This window comes from Hyperolius riggenbachi, chromosome 1, assembly GCF_040937935.1.
Source record: "Hyperolius riggenbachi isolate aHypRig1 chromosome 1, aHypRig1.pri, whole genome shotgun sequence".
Taxonomy (NCBI): Eukaryota; Metazoa; Chordata; class Amphibia; order Anura; family Hyperoliidae; genus Hyperolius; species Hyperolius riggenbachi.
The window spans coordinates 398,811,928-398,832,699 of record NC_090646.1 but is presented as its reverse complement, the minus strand read 5'-3'; the positions used below and the strand labels follow the sequence as shown (position 1 = coordinate 398,832,699).

Here is a 20,772-nt window from a genome sequence, read left to right as displayed (position 1 = left end):
CTCACAGAAAACATACAAACTCCATGCAAACAATGTCCTGGAATTCTGAATCCAACTCTACAAAGGTGTAAGGCCAGAGGGTTAACCATTCAGGCGCCAAGGTGCAGGGACGGATCAAGACCAAGTTGCGCCTGGGGCAAGGTCAAGTTTTGGCGCCTAAAGGTCCGGTTTTGGCGCCTAAACTGCCATTCATTTTGCCGCCTTTTTAAGAATTCAACAAACTGCGCCTGGGGCAAGATACCCGCTTGCCCCTCCCCCTCCCCCCCCAGATCCGTCCCTGCCAAGGTGCCCAGTATTGTCATAATGAATATGTTTATATCATATGATATAAACAAAACATTAAACATGTGTGTCATGGGACATACATACATCTATCTCATTTCTTATGCATGCATCATTTTCATAATGTGATATTTTGACTGATGAGTCTTTACTAAAATACTTAAAGGGAACCCAAAGTGAGAGTGATATGGAGGCTGCCATATTTATTTCCTTTTGGAAAATACAAGTTGCCCTGCCCAGCAGTTCTGTTGATTTTTTGGAGTCAGTCGTGTCTGAGTCACAACCCTGAAACAGGCATGCAGCTAATCCAGTCAGACGAGTCAGAGCACCTGATCTGCTGCATGCTTGTTCAGGGTCTATGGCAAAAAGTATTAGAGACAGAGTATCAGGGGGACAGCCAGGCAACTTGCATTGTTTAAATGGCAGCACCCATATCCCTCTCAGCTCGGGTTCCCTTTAAAGAGGGATGTATGAAATCGTAAGAAGTTCTAAGCGTCACCTAATCTGTTCACAGCCAGATCCATTCAGCAGGTCTGCAGTGAACATCCACTTGTCCAAATCCTCTGTAAATCCTATTTTTAGTGAAGGGAAATGCTGAACACTAATGTGACTTTTGTAACTTCATGTAGCAGAAATACCTTGGGCTTGATTCACAAACCCGTGCTAACTGTTTGCACGTGGCGTGCTAAACAGTTAGCCCGTGAAGTGCCTCTCGCAGACTTTTGCGCGCGATCACGCAGACTTTTGCACGTGATTGGCCACCGATTGCGTGCAAAAGTCCGTGTGATCGCGCGCAAATGTCCGCAAGCGGCACTTCACGTGCTAACCGTTTAGCACGCTCCGTGCAAACAGTTAGCACGGGTTTGTGACTCAAGCCCCTAGAGTAGCATCCCACCTAGCTGATTAACAGCAATAAACAGTTGTCCACTGAAGTAAATACAGAATATTAATTCTGATTACAATGAAATACTTACCTATCCAAAATGACTTCCTGGCACTAAAGTTCCACAACCAGTCCATCTGCTCTTTACTGAAAATATCTACAAGTGTTGCATGGTACCTGTATTGTGACCAAACAAGAAAAAAATAGCACTTGAACACTGTAAAGATACTAGATTCTATAAGTGATATACAGTACAGTGCAAAGGTTTTACGCAGGTAAAGTAACAAAACTTTAAAATATATAAACAGTGAGCTTATCTTGAAAAATCTAAACCAGATCATTATTTGGTGTGATTACCATTGCCCTTGAGACAGCATCAATTCTTATAGCTACACTTGTACAAAGTCCATAATTTTGTAGCATTATAGTCAGAGGTTAATTAACCAGTTATACCAATCAGGTGCCGATGATCATTTTTACAACCAGGTTGAAACACAGTAATCAGGTGTAGGAGGTTTGGAAAGGCCAAACTCTGCTACCAAAGTGGGGATGTGGAAGACGGTTTCATGTTGCAGCTCATACCACATGGCAAGACAGAAGACAGCAACAAGACACAAGGTAGTTATACTACATCTGCAAGGTCCCTTCCAGGTAAAGACTGTAAAGAATGTGGTTTTAAGATGTGCTCTTTTGAAGATGCACAAAGAAATAGGCAACTTTGAGAACAGCCAAGAAGCTGCAGTGACAGTGATGCAAATACGTATTTTCCTTATAATTCAGGAGATGTCCAAAAGAGCAATTGGCTCAGAACTGGCCAAAACCTGTGGGCCTCAGGTACACCCATCTGCAGTCTGGAGATCTGGCCAGAAGAGGTCTTCATGGAGGAGTTGGGGCCACAATGCTACTCCTGCAACTTGGAAACAGGGCAAGCAGCTCAACTATGAATAATTACATAAGAACTGGGGTGCAGAAAAATGGCAGCAGGTGTTCTGGAATGCTGAGACAAAATACAAAATACTTGGCTGTAAAAGTTGACAGCTTGATCTCTGAAGGGATGTAGAGTGGTACAATAATGAGTGTCTGCAGACAACATTGAAACATGATAGAGGATCTTCTCAAGACTGGGGTGGCATTTCTGCAAATATAGTTGGGGATTTGGTCCAGATTTATAGGGCCTGCTGCAGAAAAATGCTGGTAACTTTGCCATGCGCTGCCTGCACTACCGGTTCTAATGCCAGGGGAGCACCACCCGTTACTCTGTTAGTGCCACACCTGTTGCTATGGAAACGTGCATTACACCAAGCATTACCATGGTGATGCACTAACAGAGTAATGACCAGTGCCTCCCTGATCTTAGAATCAGTAAAATGTGTACAGAAAAATGACCAGCCTTTTGTACATCGGGTCCATGTTGTCTTCAATGCTGAGAAATATAAGCAGATACTTATCCATGCAATATTATAAGGGGGATGTCTGACTGGCCCCCACATTTATTCTGCAGCATGGGGAAATAAGCTAAGCAAAACTGGCTTTTGTATGTATAGCAATTTACAGCATATACTGGATGCATAGAGTAGAGCAAAACGGGGTTAATTTACAGCAAGTCTTGTATAGCAGTATTAACCTGTAAACAAACCTCCCATGGTAAAGTGTTTGACTGCTGATAACAATTCATTGAAATGCTTATCTACTAACGTAAGGGGGCGATTTTGTGTATGTGATTGCTGTGTCTGTTTTTGTGATAATTACCTGAACTGATATGTGACATGATTAAATAAACACATATATGCACAGTGTTAAAGAGAACCCGAGGTGGGTTTGAAGAATATTATCTGCATACAGAGGCTGGATCTGCCTATACAGCCCAGCCTCTGTTGCTATGCCAAACCCCCCTAAGGTCCCCCTGCACTCTGCAATCCCTCATAAATCACAGCCATGCTGCTGACAAACAGTTTGTCAGAGCTGGCTGTGTTTATCTCTATAGTGTCAGTCTGCTGCTCTCCCCGCCTCCTGCAGAACTCCAGTCCCCGCCTGCATCCCTTCCCTCCCTGCTGATTGGAGGGAAGGGATGGGGGCAGGGACCGGAGCTATGCAGGAGGCGGGGAGAGCAGCAGACTGACACTATAGATGTAAACACAGCCTCACAGCATGGCTGTGATTTATGAGGAATTGCAGAGTGCAGGGGGACCTTAGTGGGGTTTGGGATAGCAACAGAGGCTGGGCTGTATAGGCAGATCCAGTCTCTGTATGCAGATAACATTCTTTAAACACACCTCGGGTTCTCTTTAAGCATACATAGAACTAAGCTGTGTTCCTTTTTTTTTTTAAAAAAAAGGGTTAAACTTCCAGGGCTCAGAATGACAGTTTCTTCAGTCAGACTCAGTTGGACTATATTGTAACTACTTTTTAGGGCTCGTACGCACCACATGTTCAACAAATCTGCCCAATTGTCGTCTGATTCTGGGCTGTTTGACAACAATCAGTCGTGTGTACACGTGGCAAATGACTAGATGAGCGATTGATAACAGGCGGTTTGCCAGATCCATCCGGTGAATCAATTCACCCAAATATTAAGCTGACATTGTGCAGTTGGGCATGTGTGTACAAGTCGTTTGAATGCAGCCATGTCATGCAGTCCGCTTGCGTGCACAATATGTAAATGAGTTGGTCGTTCAGTTGGTTGGGAGACCAGGGTTCGGGTCCTGGCTAGGGTCAGTACCTATTCAGTAAGAGGTCCTTGGGCAAGACTTCCTAACACTGCAGAATGGCCCCTTGAGCATGCCCTTGGTGGCTGCAGCTCTTGAGCACTTTGAGTCCAACAGAAGAAAAGTGCTATATAAATGTTAGGGAGGGTTATAACCAATTCCCAACCACTTTGTTGGACATGTGTACGCACCTTTACCGATAAGTAATTACAGGCTGTAAAACTCATGCATGCATGACAGAGAGATAACTGAGTGATGGAAAAATTTAAGGAAAAAAGGCCAATAGTTCAACATGGGGGTTGTAAAACATCTAAAGCCTAATCTACACATAGCGATCCGGCGGCTTGATTAGCCGCCGGATCGCCTCTTCCGCGTCCCCGCCGCGTCCCCGCTCGCCTGCGCGTGCATCGGATTCGATCCGCCCTCGTCCCCGCCGGCGCCGCTTATCTTCCGCTCGATTCCCTGCCATTGTCCCCTCGTGGGGAATGAGCAGGGAATCGGCGGCGGTGGCGAGATCCGACCTGTCGGATCTTATCAATCTAGCCGCATCAGTGGCTCGATTGATAAGCCGGATCGCTACGTGTAGACCTAGCTTACAACTGTCATCAGTCAGCTGAGACAATAAAAACTTTAATCTTTTTTTTAGCTTTTAAATACAGACTGATATTCCAAGAAAATGCTATTAATGAGTATAACTACAGATAGAATTGTTGATGTCATCAGGTTATTTTCAGTTCAGGTGGGCTAACGTGCGCATAACTACTTTACGCAATACAACCAGAAATATCCAAAATTGGGTAATGAAATTCATATTTTATGCAGCCACATGATTTCTTCCTACAGTACCAGGTGCATTTTACAGTGCTATTTTTTGTTTCTATAACACTCATTATTGTGGTGAATTCATTTATTAATTTTGATTATTCAATAATCAGTTTGTTTACACTTTTTGTTTTACAATGAATATTGCCAAATTTGTCCAAATGTGATTAGTAAGTAATTCATAGCTAAGCAAGTTTAGTTGAAAAATATAAACACAAAATATTATGGAAAGGTCGTTTCTCCTTGTCTGGCATGTTTTGTAGCCAATATAGATCATATTTCTTAATAATATAAAAACAATAAATATACACTAGATTGTGTGTATATTCTACTTAATAGTAGAATGTTAGTGTGTTTCTGTTTAGATTTTTTTTTTCTGTTACAAATAATCCAGAAAATAAAGCAATCTTCTTACTGTTCCCGACATATCCGAGCTGCGGCGATCCATGTGGCCTTCTGCTCAGTGATGTGTTTGTAGCAGCTGCTGTCATGTGGAGTCCAGCCAAATGGACATTTTGTTGCCTGAAACATATACAATTTATAATTAATAGAAAAATGGCTTCTTTCCAGAGAATGGGCTCTAGCACCTCAGCCTGAGCACAGCTGAATAACAGAGCTTATGTGCAACCACAACATGGAAAGCGCCTTAATATCACCATATTGTGTTCAGCTGCCTCTGTAGCTCCAAGAAAGGGTTGTTAATTACTAGAAATTCTGAACCATAAATACATCAATATAGAGGAAGAACAAAATCCACCACACACCCACATTCAGTTACATAACACGGATATATGTTTATTACAATATCTCTTTTCTATAGCTTTGCTAAGCTGCAAGCAACCAGGAGAAAGAAGTAATACTCTAGTTTAAACCGGAAGGTACGATAAAAGACTGCTCCGGGCAAGGATCTAGTGTGTGTAGAGGTGCCCCCCACCATCGCTTAAGACCTGGAATGCCAAATATTTAGCGATGTCTGATGCCTGAGCAATCCCCCTGACCGCATTGTTCCCCCACTGACCCTGCCCCCTAAACCTCTCCATCATGAGGAGCACATTGTCCCGCTGGCTTCTAGGCTAATGACGTGTCTGTACAGAAGTCGGCCCCAAACTGTAACCTGAACTATCAAGTTCCAATCCCTGCGGGCAACAGAAATTGAAAGTGCGTACATAGCTTAAAGCCTCATACACAAACTCAACAGCAGTCTTTTATGCAGCACAATTATCAAACAACTTTTGTTGTGAAACAAGTTGAACAACAAAAAAAAGCTGCTTGCTATTGTTCAAACAACTGATAAGCTGTCAATCCAACAGTTGGATTTACGTTTTAGCAGTTGTTTGAACAATAGCAAGAAACTTTTTTTTGGTTGTTCAACTTGTTTCATAACAAAAGTTGTTTGATAATTGTGCTGCATAAAAGGCAGCTGTTGACTGTTGAGTGTGTGTATGGGACTTAAGGCTATGTAAGAAGCATGTCATGCTGTAAGTGTGAAATTTCAATGGATGGTAACAGGTTTGCATCAGTACCAGATCATACAGGTAAACACTAGAGATAGCCAATGAGATGCTAATAATTCTCACTAGTAGGCAAATATAATGCAAACTGTATGCAGCTTGAAATTGGGTGAATTAAAATAGGCAGAAAGTGCATTTGATTGCCTCACTTTTAAGATATATACAATTTGCATTATATTTTCATTCATCATAAGCATCTTATTAACCATATCTGACATGCAACTATTACACTGGGCCCTTCGACCAGTACTGTAATAATTATATGATACAGAAGACCGACACCAACTTTCCAAGGACAGCCAGTGTATGAAAGAGGAGTAAGGAGAGAGAAAGGAATAGTTTGTTGATGTATGATTACCACTATTCAAAGCACATATAGAGGTGATCATAACCACTAATGCTAAATAAAGTGCAGCATCTAAAAGAGGGCCATATATGGGCCCCTTGTGTCCAGGAGCCTTGGTGCAGTCACAGCCTATGCAACGTCACTGTCAGTTTCTCTGCTATTTTGGTTTGCGATGCTGTTTTTGTTTCCCTAGCAATCACCTAACCCTAACTAATCCCTTTAATGGTAAATTTCCTTCAGTATGAAAATTCTTATTTTGTATACCTAATACCTTACACTGGTTATGCTCTTGATTGAGTGAACTATTACATTATAAAGGAGGAACTTTGTGTATGTTTGTTATGTTCACCACTGTAGAACTGCTCCTAAAATCTTACTGGAGTGAGATGTCGGAAAAATGCGCAGAAGGAATCACAGCTAAGGATATTTATACAATGATTTTGCCTACTTATAAGTATAGCAAGATGCTCATCACCAGATTCCAATGCTGATGGTTTTCATAAGTGACCTCCAGCAAATACACATGTGATAGCTTCTAGGCTTGAGGCAGACCTCAAGCTGCCAGGTAAATCTCACATAAAAAAGTGATGGTCTTGGTGTGGCTGGTGTGGCAGTAGTTGAATAGTGTAATGGTTAAAGGATACCCCAACTGAAATGTGACATAATGAGATAGACATGTGTATGTACAGTGCCTAGCACACAGATAACTATGCTGTGTTCCTTTTTTTCTTTCTCTGCCTGAAAGAGTTAAATATCAGGTATGTAAGTGGCTGACTCAGTCCTGACTCAGACAGGAAGTGACTACAGTGTGACCCTTACTGATAAGAAATTCCCCTTTTCTACCTCTTTCTTGCTCTCAGAAGCCATTTTCTGCTAGGAAAGTGTTTTATAGTTGGAATTTCTTATCAGTGAGGGTCACACCGTAGTCACTTCCTGTCTGAGTCAGGACTGAGTCAGCCACTTGCATACCTTATATTTAATTCTTTCAGGCAGAAAAATAAAAAAGGAACACAGCATAGTTATTTGTGTGCTAGGCACTGTACATACCCATGTCTATCTCATTATGTCACATTTCAGTTGGGGTATCCTTTAAAGGCCAACTATCAAAGCTGAAGATTTTGGCAGAAACCCTGTAGAAGAGAAGAGGGGCTTGGGAATGATAAATCGACACATCTAATATGGGACGCCCTTTGAACAGTGCAGTTCAGGGACACATGAAAAACCGACAAGTAGCTTATGACTATTTATCATTTCCAAGTCTCTCCACTCTATTACAGGACTTTTGCAAAAATCATCAGCTTTGATAGTTGTCCTTTAAGTGCTCTGCCTCTGACACAGACGACCTGGGTTCAAATCTCAGGTCTACCTGTTCAGTAAGCAAGCACCTATTCAGTAGGAGACCATGGGCAAGACTCCATAATGCTGCTACTGCTTATAAAGTGCGTCCTAGTGGCTGACTGGCTTTTTGAGTCTGCCAGGAGAAAAGCGCGATAAAATGTTCTGCGTCTTGGTGCAATGCCAGTCTCCTGTGCTATGGATCTACTGCAGTTCCCTTGTTTGAGATGGAGGTCTCTACAACTGATCACAGTTTATTAAGATATAAGAGCAGGTCCAGGCCGAGGCAGAGGCGAGAGAGGCTCCAGCCTCAGGACGCAGTGTATGAGGGGGTGCACAACTCACTCAGCTAGCTTTCCCCTATTGTGACTACAAGCCAGATAAGTAGAGATTAAGGTGTGGGGGGAGGGGTTGGGGGGCCCTGGGGTGCCTCTTACTCTAATAGCAATCAGTGTGTGATAGCTGGGGTGGGAGGGATGCGGGGGCGCATTTTGGTGTCTCAGCCTTGGGTGCTGGAGGACCTTGTCCTGGCTATGTATAAGAGCTTAATGTATTTGAAAAAACAACTCCCTCTCTTAATTTTATACACTAGCAAACATGTTTTATTTGTACCCTTAAAGGTGCTTTAGCCTTTGTTTTTACACATACTAAAGCGGGTTTGTTGGCTGTGAGTACAAGCAGTGTTCTGGAAAAGTTGTCCTGTACATGCAAGAAATGCTTTGCCTCCTTTCCTGGAGCTCCTTATCAAAAGTTTGTGCTCATGCTACAATCCTTCTGGTGTCAAATTACCAACACTGCAGCATATAGACTGTGTAATGCTGGGGATACACGGTACGTTTCTGTACCGTGTATCGACCAGCTGATCCGGCCAGCTGATAATATTCAGCTGGCCCGATCATGCCGCTCGACCCGCGCCCGCTTGATTCCCGCCAGCGGACAATGGCAGGGAATCGAGCGGTGATAAGAAAGCGCCGGAAGGACGAGCGGCAATCGATCCGTGCGCATGCGCGGACGAGCGGGGATGTGCCGGCATCGAGCCGCTGGCTCGATCCGGCACATAAAACGAGCCGTGTATGCACGGCATAACACTTCTATCTACACCTGTCAGCATTGTTCTTATTCTGTTCCACAGCCAGGTGTTATAGACATGCTACTTCCCTCACTTACGTTTTACCATTGCAGTGTGACCCAGCATCCAAGGGTGGATTCTTCATTACTGAGACATGGGGCCATATGCAATTACATTTTTCTACCGAGTTTCCTCCTAGTTGCTATTTTTACAACTTGTCATAAAATGTCTTTTAAAGAGGAGCTGTTAGGTATAGGGTCTCAGAGAAAATAAACACATATATCAGTAGCTAAAGATTGGCTGTACTTACATTACATATGCATTTCACTGTCCACGTTTGGATTTCACAGAATTTGTATATAGTATATGCAGAGAATGATGCTCCTGACAGCTCATGGCAGGTTCCATGTTTGTGAAGCCAAATGTGTCGTCATGTCCTGCCTGCTTCTGATCACAGAACAGCTCATACTGAATAACACAGTGTGCAGTGCATATTAATGAGCCATGTGGCTAGGAACAATAGCGGACTCCTGCAGTGTACTCTGCCAGGAGATTTATCTGTGCTGTGGCTGGACTGAGTTTTAGAAGCTGCTGAAACTTGATCCCGTCTTCTCCTTAGCAGCCGAGGGGAGGGCCCCAGAATGCTTTGCAGTATGTTATGCGGCTTGCGTCCTGCTTAGCTCTAAGCATTGCTGATAAGCATACATCAAAGGTAAGATAGATCTTTATCTTCAGTAATGTCTTTTTGGCTTCCTTCTAAACTGTTTAACACAGGAGACTAGAGGTTTAAATTAGCTTCTGCAGCCTGACAGTTACTCTTTAAGCCACCAGCAAGCAAGAAAATCCTCAAAAGAAATTTCGTAGTACTTGTTCACCAACTTTTTGGGTACTTTTTCAATTGTAAAATGCTGAAAATTTAGTTTGCAGAGAAAATGAAAATTATCTCCTAGGAGATAACTCAGGTGAAAAAATGAATTGCATATGGCCCATGGTTTGGTTTTACACTAATAGAAGTATTAGTAAGCTACATTTGTAATTCCTATTACCTTCTGAGTAGCAGTAACATTGTGATGAGTCATTATTAACTTGGCATCAGTAACCCAGGTGTTCCACGTTAAACCATCACACTGGAAAAGCTTTTGGCTTTTATCATCAAAATGCAAGAGTCCTTTCAGGTCTGGGGTGCATTTCTTAGGAAAGGATGTACCTTTTTCCTGCAAAGACAAAATAAAATGTACTGTATATTCACAAATCCAGTGGATACAGTACATCAACAATCATTTTGTACTGGTTGTTACTATTAGTGCAAATAAAGCGCATCACATCAGATACTCATCCGTTCTCTAAAGGTCCACACAATATTTTCCTCAGATGTGATAATTCAAGCAGATTTTTACAATTGATTTGTACAGAAAGCTTGTCAGTTTGAGGAGAAAATCACGAGAAACGATTCTATGGTCAGTTAGAATGCACAATTTTGTCAATGAGAATGTTGGATTTTTTGATCATGTTGGAAAACAGAAATTGCCATAATCTTCATGTTTATATGACCAATGGATGTACCCCTTATTAGCCCCTCCCCCATTATAATGAGTCGGATGTGTCCAGATGTGCCCCTTTATTAGTCCCCCCTGCAATTAGCCAGATGTGCCCCTTGTCCCCCCCCCCCCCCCCCCATAGATAGCCAGCTGTGTTCCTTTTTTGCTTGTGCCTCCCTTATGCCTTATGAACCAGGTCCTGGCTTGATGATGTCATCAAGTCGATAGCCAATCAATTCGGCAAAGTGAGCAGGAGATTGGTATTGGGGAGCCCGATCACTGCTGGAACAAGGTCAGGTAAGATCCTTTTCTTAGCACTCCTCCATGCTGCCTGATCGCAGCATGGGGCAAGGGTTAATTGCAGGGGATCTGGTAGGGGGGTGGGGGTATCGGACCCAGGGAAGCGTTCTATAGTTAGTGTAGTTGGGGGGGGGGGGAGTGGGGGTTAATGAGCACAAGTGTATACAACTTGCATTCAATTCCCAAGCTAAAATCATTTGCATCTCATTGACCATTTCTCTTTCCAACTTTTTCCTGGGTCATATTAACCAGCAGTTCTACAGGTGCAGTCATGTGCAGCACTCACAGTGAGAATTAGAATTAGAAATATTTCTACATATGTCTAAATATTTCTATAATTGTAACGATCGGTGTCAGCACACAGAGAGAATCTGATTATTGGTGACCTGCAGTATCACCAAGAATACAGATATATACCTGATTATTGATGATCTGCAGAATCACCGATAATCCAAGTATAACTAACCTCTGGACACCTATATAGTGTGAGTGTTTGGTGCAACAGTAATGACTTTGAGTTGGACCACCCGAGGAGCAGGTGGTCTTTGGCAGTAAGGGCAATACCGCCCTCTGAGAAGTGCAAAAACCTTTCAACAGTCTGAGACCTCCAAAGAGATGGAGCCCCAGGCTGAAAGTAGGAAGGACCTGTGAGTGAGTGACACCTGAAAGGTGGATGTCACTAGCAGGTCTGGAGACTATCTCTAATGGAGAGAGATAGCTCTCAAGGTCGGGCAAGCCGGGTCGGCAACACACGGACAGACAAGGTACAGAGACAGAAGGCTGATTCGATATCCAAAGGCAGGCAGGGTTGGCAACAAATAATCAGATATGCGTAGGTACCGAATCAGAAAGCAGAGGAATAGTCAAAAATGCAATAGGTCATAACAGATATCAAAACAATGCCTAGTCTTGGGTGTGAGGTCCGTGGTCTCAACACCCTGGAACCAGTCTGGAGTATAATATGATGGAACACAGTATCCCTAGTCTTGGGTGTGAGGTCCGTGGCCTCGACACCCTGGAACTGTCTGGAGTATAACACAAAGATAATACCGAGTCCCTATTCTTGGGTGTGAGGTCCGTGGTCTCAACACCCTGGAACTAGTCTGAAGTATAACAGAATGATAACACAGAGTCCCTAATCTTAGGCGTGAGGTCCGTGGTCTCGACACCTTGGAACTAGTCTGAAGTATAACAGAATGATAACACAGAGTCCATAATCTTAGGTGTGAGGTCCGTGGTCTCGACACCCTGGAACTAGTCTGAAGTATAACACAATGATAACAGAAGTAATCTGGCTCAGTGTGAATTCCCAGGTCCTCCTGGTTCTAACACACTGTAGGATCTGACTAAGGTCTGAGTGCTTCCACGTAAGTGTTCGCAACGGCAGACAACCTGAGACTGACCAGCAGTAACTATATATAGAGCGGCGCTCTCCGGTGCCACCCATTAGTGATCAACCAATAGTCACTTGCAACCTGGTCAGCTGATCCCTCCTTGGTTGTCATAAAGGTTCTGCCTCTCAGCGTGCGCGCGCGCGTATTCCTCAATCTGTGTGAACTAACAGACCCAGCCACACCAGACGCACGCTGCTGCGTGCAAACCGCCGCGCAGGACGCGGAATCAGCCGCCTTGCTGTCAGTACACGCGGCGGCTTTTCCGCGTTCTATTACAATAACATTTCTATAATTAGAAATATATAGAAACTTTGGATGGCTGCACAAACAAGCCATACTTTGTCTTTCTGAATTATGTGTGCCACCGAAACTACTGCTGATTTGAAACACAGTCACATACCTTCTTGTCAGTACTGAAAGAATCCAGAGCCCTGTCTGACTGTAGTGTCTCTGTCCTCTGCACCGGGACTCTCACCCTCTGCTGGCCATGGCTTCTAACTGATAACTTGGCGGTCTGAGATGAGTTGAAAGTTGGCTTCTCTTCTTCAACTCTAAGCGATACCATGCTGTGATACTGGACATAAAAACAAAATGAGCTGTATTCAAATGCCCTAATGCATACCCATTTGGCATTTTTCTATCGATATGCTTCCGCTCACGCTAAAACTGCAACCAAAATGTTTACTTGATTGGACAAGAGCCTGCATGTCCTGAGGAGGCGTGGAAACATGTGAAACAGCTGTTGACACTGGCGGGCCTTTAAATCCGTTGTATCTTAATAAAGTGCCTTTTGTATTGAGTGCTGTAATCCATCTCTCTTCTTTGTTGTTTACTTTATTTTGGACAGAGTGTGGAAGGATTTCAACCTCTGTCAGTTTTTATTGCTGTCTTTGCTGCTATCTATTCCTCTGGTCTCTTGTCCCTGTGACACCTTGAACATTTTATGCCCCTTTTATACTTACCGTGGCAAGTCATGTCGCAGTACTCCCCCCTTCACGTTGCTCGTCACACTGGCCAATAAAGTCAATAAGACATGACACACTGTATGAGGTGTGACGCGATGCGACGGAAGTGTTCCGGGCACCGCAGAAGAATACACAAGCTGCAGTGCGTTACTGTGCTAATCCCGGAGGTGCACCGGAAGATGCATGTTCTTTTTTTTTCTTTGGTCCCACCATGGCTATAATGTGTGGTGCTACTTTCTGCCTACAGTGTGGTGCAATTATTCCAAATCGCACCGCTACTGCAGCGTACCAGTGTAAAAGTATTCTTAAAGGAAACCTGTAATGCAGTAAAAAAAAAAAAAGAGTTGAACTTACCTTGGGTTTCTACCGGCCCCTTGCAGACGTCCTGTGCCTGCCTCGGACTAAATGATCCTCCAGTCCCCCGCTGTGGCTCCATTTCTGTTGCACCTGTGCAGGATGCTTCCAGCGACATGAGTGCAAGAAAGGACACGCTCAGTCAGGACCGTGCAGGAACAGTGGCCCGCTGACAGTGAAACCGAAGTGGAGCCGCAGAATGGAACGCGGGGATTGTTTTGTCCTGCCCAGGCACACGACGTTTGCAGGGGGCTGGTTGAAGCCCCAGGTAAGTTAATTTTTTTTATTTTTTTTTTTTACTGCATTACAGGTTTCCTGTAAAGTACTGACAATCTACATCTAATACCCAATCTGGAGTGCATTCTCTCTCTCTCTCTCTCTCTCTCTCTCTCTCTCTCTCTCTCTCTCTCTCTCTCTCTCTCTATATATATATATATATATATATATATACTTTGAGAGGGCACTAAGTCTTATTTCACACTGGGGTATTCTGCTGCAAATCCTGTATAAACATGATCACAATGCACCAGAAGGAAAACGTTGCATTGCTTGATATTCACACCATGCAGCACATACAGTAAAGCATGCATTACAGAAAAAGTATCACAACTGTGTCAACACGCACATCATCTGGTACCTCACAGCATGCCTCGTATTATTCCAAATGATCCCACTGGAATGCACTGCTAACTCACCAGTGTAAACTTACCATTGAATTTTAACATCACATCACAATTGAATTATATTGTCTGACGTGTCACACCATGCCATTGTGAGAGCATCCTTAGGAGCCTTTGGTGTCATGGAGTTGGGAAATAAGTGGAATTGTCTTCAGAACCAGCACAGACTAAAATCAAAACCTATCTTTACTATGTGGAACTAAAAATTACAAATACAATGTATTCACATGTCACTCAAAAAAGTTCACTTTTCTTTACAAAAGCTCTACTTAACTTTCAAAGGACAGACAGCATTCCCAGACACTGAATAGCTGTCACTTGTATTGTGAATAATTACTTACTCGATAAATAGTATCAGTTCCGCTGCTGTACACCAGTGAAGGCTTTACCTAGAATTCAGAAAAAGAAAAAAAAACTTTTATACAAACTTAAAATGTTTCAGTAGCTTGCAAATATGAACTGATCAATGTATGTAGCACAACCAAATCATGTTAGAGCAATTGTTTCCTATGCAATTACCCTGGATCTATACATAATTTATGAAGGACCATGCAGACGGCTGACTGAGGTGGCCGATACTGTCTGTGTCAGCTGATAGTCAGGCATGTGTATAGGGATCGCCGACCCCCAACCTGTGCCGCTCGCCTGCCACATGACATCACAGCACGCGCCACTCCGTCGTCCCTGCGCCCCTCGCATAGCAACGCAGCGCGTCATCAGCTACATAGCATAACACACGCCTGTACAGGCTGGCCAGTGATGTCACCCTAGGGAATCAGGTCCTGATCCCTGATGGGCAACATATCAAGTGGTGTCTATGCACCTTTATGGGAAAAGTTGGTCAATATTGTTCATAAACTAAATGATAGGCTACTGTGTGATTTTTCTTGTCCATAAGTTTGTAATCCATAATGAAATGAATCAAGCACTTGTCCTCTCACAGTAATGATTAAAGTAGTAATGTCATGTGACTACCAATTAGCAGTTTTTACCAAGCGTAGAAAATAAAGGCTCGTTTTACACTGGGTAGTCGCTTTGTGCTACATTACAATGTACACATAACACAACCAAAACTAACATTTACAGTGGCATGAAATGTAATGCATGCAAAGGAGCATCTGACCAACTTGCGCCTTTGTTGACTTACATTGTGTGCACCAACATGTGCACTTCTAGGGTATGCGTACTCTACTATAAAATCCATGGTATCACAACATACCTGATGAGTTGTGAAGTGATCATAGACTTTGAGTAGCACTGTGTTACACTGTGTGCACTGAACAGTGTTAGTGTGAATGTACCCTTAGGACCGGTTCACATTGGCGGTCTCCGTCCGGAATCGCCGTGCCGGAGCCGGACCGCATGCCAAACGGACGGAATGGACGCACGGCATAGCAATGCAAGTCTATGCGTCCGTTCACATGCGTCCGTTTCGTCCGGACCGGAGCCGGACCGGATCCGGACTCCAGCATAAGATCCAACATGCGCTATTTTTTGGTCCGGCTCCTCCGGCAGACGTATCCGGAGCGGAGCCGGACTGCACCATCCGGCCAATACAAACCAATGAGAACCGGAGAGCGCACAACACACTGGCTATAAAATCCGGATGTTCTACCCCACTTCCTATGCGTATTGTAGCGGCGATTTTGGATGGGGACACATGGGCAAGCATTTTGGAGTGGAGCAGCAGTGACTTTAAACGTGCTGGAGATGTTGGCAGTATGTCGGAGGTGGAGGTGAGTGCTAAACAGCGGAGGGCCTGATTCCACAGGTCCACTTTCTGCTGACCTCCCAGACCCCAACATTTTTATTTTATTTCTACTATCTTTTGCCAAACGGATCCGGATCACATCCTGATGAACACCTGATGCAACCTGACCGGATCCGGATCGGATCCGGATCAGAACCGTACGGTTCCGATCCGGATCCGGTCCGGATCCGGTCAGGTCATCTGGTCCGTTTGGCAGAGAACCGCAAGTGTGAACCGGGCCTAAAAGTTAATAATGTGTTGTTAAATTAAAGATATTCGATTTTATGATTTATAAAGAGCTTGTTGTGCAAAGCTGGAATTTTTCTTAAAGAGGAACTGTCGCTAAAATCGTAAAATTTAAAACACAAATAAAATACAAATAAGAAGTATGTTTCTTCCTGAGTAAAATGAGCCATAAATTACTTCTCTCCTATGTTGCTGTCACTTACAGTAGGTAGTAGAAATCTGACATTACTGACAGGTTTTGGGCTGGCCCATCTCTCCATAGGGGATTCTCAGCACAGTCTTTATTATTTATAAAGACACTCCCTGAAAATTATTTATACAAAGATGCTGGCCAGCCTCTCTGCTCAATGTACACTTTTTTTGGTAGTTGTAGTGAAAGCAGACCTAAGCTTTCTGAGGACACAAAGCATCTTTTTGTGAAAGAAAGACATTTTGAATCAGGATGATATCATTTATTGGCTAACTTTTGGCTATGAAGCCTTCCACAGACTTGATTCCTGCACACTGACTACATTTAGAATACAAAGCTTATATACATTGGACATTCTATATGAACATGGAGGGAGCCAGATTCTGTTTCACAGCATCTCAAATTAGCTGCAGATAACAGAAACTTAAACACGTTACATAAAATTAGGCTTCCCCAGGCTCCCTTTCACCATGGATGTCCTAGTGTCTGCCACAAGTTATGCAGATCTAATGCTAAATTTAGAAGACATAGGATAATCATTCTTTACTAAAATATATGTAGTAGTAGTATACAAGCACTTTCCAATCCAAAACCAGAAAAATCTCCTTCACATCCAACAGCTGCCAGAGGTTACCACATCCACTGGTTTGTTATGTGTATGAGCACCTGGTGACTACAGCAAGGCCCCAACTGGACTGATGTTCGGATATAAGCGCTGGGGATTCTATACTCAAATATTTGTAATCGATGTAATAGGGTGTGTGTAATATAGGTGTGTGTGTGCGTGTGTGTTTAATTTCTGTCCCTTCATAGCTATTTGAAAACATGATTATTGCTAGATAAAATGGCAGTAAGCAGTCACATACAACAGCATATATTAAATTATTTCAGAAACATAATAGACCAGCTCAATGCCTCAACCAATTTTTGAAAATATTTGTTCAACACTTCTAGAGTGGGAGTGAGATATGTAGGCTGCCATCTTTATTGCCTTAAATAAATGCCAATTGCCTGGTTTTAATGATGGTCACCAGTATCCAAGTGACATGCAACCAGTGGAGTCATATTTCAGACAGAACACCTGGTCTGCTTATTCTGGGTCAGAATGATCAGCAAGACAATAAATAGCATTCCATTAAAAAGGCCCAGTGCACACCAAAAACCTCTAGCAGATCTGCAAAACGCTAGAGGTTTTTAAAGCAGATTTCAGAGCGATTCTAGGCATGTTTTCTAAACATGCCTAGCGTTTTCTGGAGCGTTTTTGTGTAGCAGATGTCATATGTTGTTACAGTAAAGCTGTTACTGAACCGCTACTGTAACAAAAACGCCTGGAAAACGGCTCTGATCTCGCTTTTTTCAGAGTGGTTTTCCACTTTCCTATACTTCAACATTGAGGCAGAATCGCCTCAGAAATCTAAAAAATGCTGCAGCCCCCGAGTTTGCGTTTGTGGAAAAAAACAACCCGCTCTGGTGTGCACCAGCCCATTAACTTTCATTAGCCAAGCGGTTTTCCCCCTGCAAGCGTTTTAAAAAATGCTCCAGAACAGCTCTGGTGTGCACCAACCCTAAAAGTGGATAAAATGGCCTCCATATCCTGCTTACTACAGTTTTCCTTTACGATATACTGTGTAGATCAGCACTATATATTGCAGACATGATTGCATCCAGACATCCTTTTTATTCAAAGGGCATGCTGTTGCTTAAAAGGATAATTGTTTATTTCTTAGATTTACACCTTTCTCTAAATCTATTTTTGCTTCATTACACATAAATTGTTTTATTTTGTGCTCCCCATATATTCTTATTTTATGATTTGCATTCTTAACTCTATTATTAAAAAAAAATTATCATTTAAACATTTTGTAATTTCCAATAAAAATTGTAATGATTTAGAAATGCATTTACTAAAGTAAAGTCATAGTAGAGAGGTAACCTTATTACTTCTATTTTTACATAACTCTACAATCTGTACACAGGCTGTATAAATAGACTGTTAGAATTAAATTTGCAAGTTGTGCTGAAGTAGAATTAATGGTCTGTAAGATGCCAGCAGATTTATTACAGTTGGGCATTCTGTTTAAGCGTAAACGTGAGCCTTGTCATTAACCGCCTAAGGCAAACTACGATATGTCTATGGATAATTGGAAATAATTTTACTATTTGGGTGCTGGGCATTCCAAATCATATCACAACATTTGGATATTATCTCATATAATTAGCGTGCAAGTCAAACATTTCCCCTGGGTGCCTATTAAAATACTTTAAACCCAAGTTTCAATTGCTTTGGAAATTTCATGTTGTGTCCAGGTTTTTACACCACAACGAACATGGGATTCGTTTTCTGCTGAATATTTTCCATATGCCAATAATGTCAAGTATTGGTAACTCACCAATTTTCGTTTTCAAAGCTGTGTATAACATGCAAACTTTTCAGAACTTCATAAGCATTTATTGGATGTTATAAAATATTTTTCCATAAATCATTCTGCTTCATTATATACATTTCTTTGCTGACTGATAACCATGAGCCTATTAAAAGTAGAACTCCATCAAGTGGCGATAGTTTTTTCATTATGTAATAATATTTTTTATAATTTATACCTTATCAATACAAAACTGCTCTTGGAAGATACCAGCTTCTAAAAATCCCCATTGTCCTGAACACAGCTACTAACAAATAATTCCACCAGTGATGGTACAGGGGTTGCAGAGGTCATAACCACCAAGCTTCTCTTTCAGTAATTGTTAGCGGTATAGGACAATATGCAATTCACCTTTTCTCCTAAGTTTTCTCCTACGTGATATCTTCACATCTTGTCACTAAAATAACTTTTGGGGCAAAACTAGAAATCACAGGGCCCCCCTGCAAAACTTTGGATGGGGGCCCCTACCCCTGCACTCTGAATAGGAACTCTCTAAAAATCTTTGACTACAAAACTTTGTATGATTTTTTATCAGTGGTTGAGCAGATGCAATCATTAGAACAATTGTGCAGAGAACAGATTTTTTCTCTCCTTGCCCTTAGTTGTCAGTCTCTCAGGACGGGGCCCCCTGTGGTTCCTGGGCCCCCCTGCGGCTGCATCCCTTGCAGGGTCTGTTGTTACGCCCCTGCTTTTAAGCCATCAGTAAGCAAGTAGATACTCAGAATACTTTGACAGTACTTTTTTCATCTACTGTATCTTTTAATACTTTTTCAATTTGCCGTTATTTTAAACAGAAGATGAAAAATGATCCCCTAAGAGAAAACTTGGGAGAAAAAGTGAATTGAATAAGGAAGCCCATATGCAATTCACTTTTTCTCCTGAGTTTTCTCTTAGGTGATACTTTCAAGAAAATACTCAGTACTTTTCTTTCCACTGTTGGGGTACTTTTTTTAAATTGAACAATGCTTAAAAGTTATTTTAAAGAGAATAACAAAAATATTTCCTAGGAGATAACTCAGGAGAAAAAGTGAATTGCATATGGTCCCCAATGTACAAAATTACTATTGTGCATACTTTACATAATGGTAATCATTAATTGTAGCTGCTGTTGTCATCCATGCAGAACTGGATCAGGTGTGCTTCTCCTCCACTGGGTTTGGGCTAACACAGTCAAACTTCAGTCATAGCACATGATCTGCATGCTTGTTCAGGGTCTGTAGCTAAACGTATTAGAGGCAATGGATCAGCAGGACAGCCAGGAAATTTGCATGATTTAAAAGGAAATAAATATGTCAGCCTCCGTATGTCTCTTAACTTGGGTTCCCTTTAAGGCACAGTGCTTTGCCTGAACAGCAATCATTAGTGCTATACCACTGACTGGAAGGGCAGTTTTTGGGGACAGGATTCAGTACTGGAGAAGTGGCAGTATTGGAATTATGGGCAGAAATGGTGAGGTAGGATACACTGGAGAGGGGGCAGTGTGATAATACTGAGAGGAGAAACTTGAGGAAAACAACTATTGCATACACAAGGGCCTTTGGCCATCTAGCTAAGCTACAGCACAATTGTGGTTGAAAAGGAGTAAGAGTTACTGGTTGACATTTCAAATTAATAGTTGGTTGGTTAAGTTGACCTGCTAGTTATTACAGCAGGAAAAGTAAAGGTGGCCACTACTAATGATGCAATCTTGATTGTACAATCTTACCAAAACTATGTTGTAAAGGGTAAACTGAGTGAATATATGTTGAATTGATACGCTAGGTAGTGCTTCATATGATGTTAGGTACACACGATACAATTTTCTGGCAGATTTATCTGCCAGATCGATTATTTCCAACATGTCCGATCTGAATTTCGATTGATTTTCTGATCGATTTCCAAAGAAGTGAACGGAAATGGAATGGAAAATCAATCAAAATTCAGATCGGACATGTTGGAAATAATCGATCTGGCAGGTACATCTGCCAGAAAATTGTATA

General features: G+C 42.4%; 1 protein-coding gene across 3 annotated transcripts in view; it reads right to left on the bottom strand.

Moving 5' to 3' along the window:
* Positions 1–20,772, bottom strand: part of FREM1 (FRAS1 related extracellular matrix 1) — a 225,559-nt gene that overhangs the window by 2,446 nt on the left and 202,341 nt on the right. For all 3 annotated transcript variants that reach the window (XM_068234783.1, XM_068234786.1, XM_068234788.1), the window contains 5 exons: positions 14,526–14,573; positions 12,586–12,759; positions 10,000–10,167; positions 5,108–5,214; positions 1,257–1,342 (listed from right to left, as the gene is read on the bottom strand). In XM_068234783.1, the coding sequence (XP_068090884.1) occupies positions 1,257–1,342; positions 5,108–5,214; positions 10,000–10,167; positions 12,586–12,759; positions 14,526–14,573 (583 nt within the window). The remainder of the gene's footprint in view (positions 1–1,256; positions 1,343–5,107; positions 5,215–9,999; positions 10,168–12,585; positions 12,760–14,525; positions 14,574–20,772) is intronic.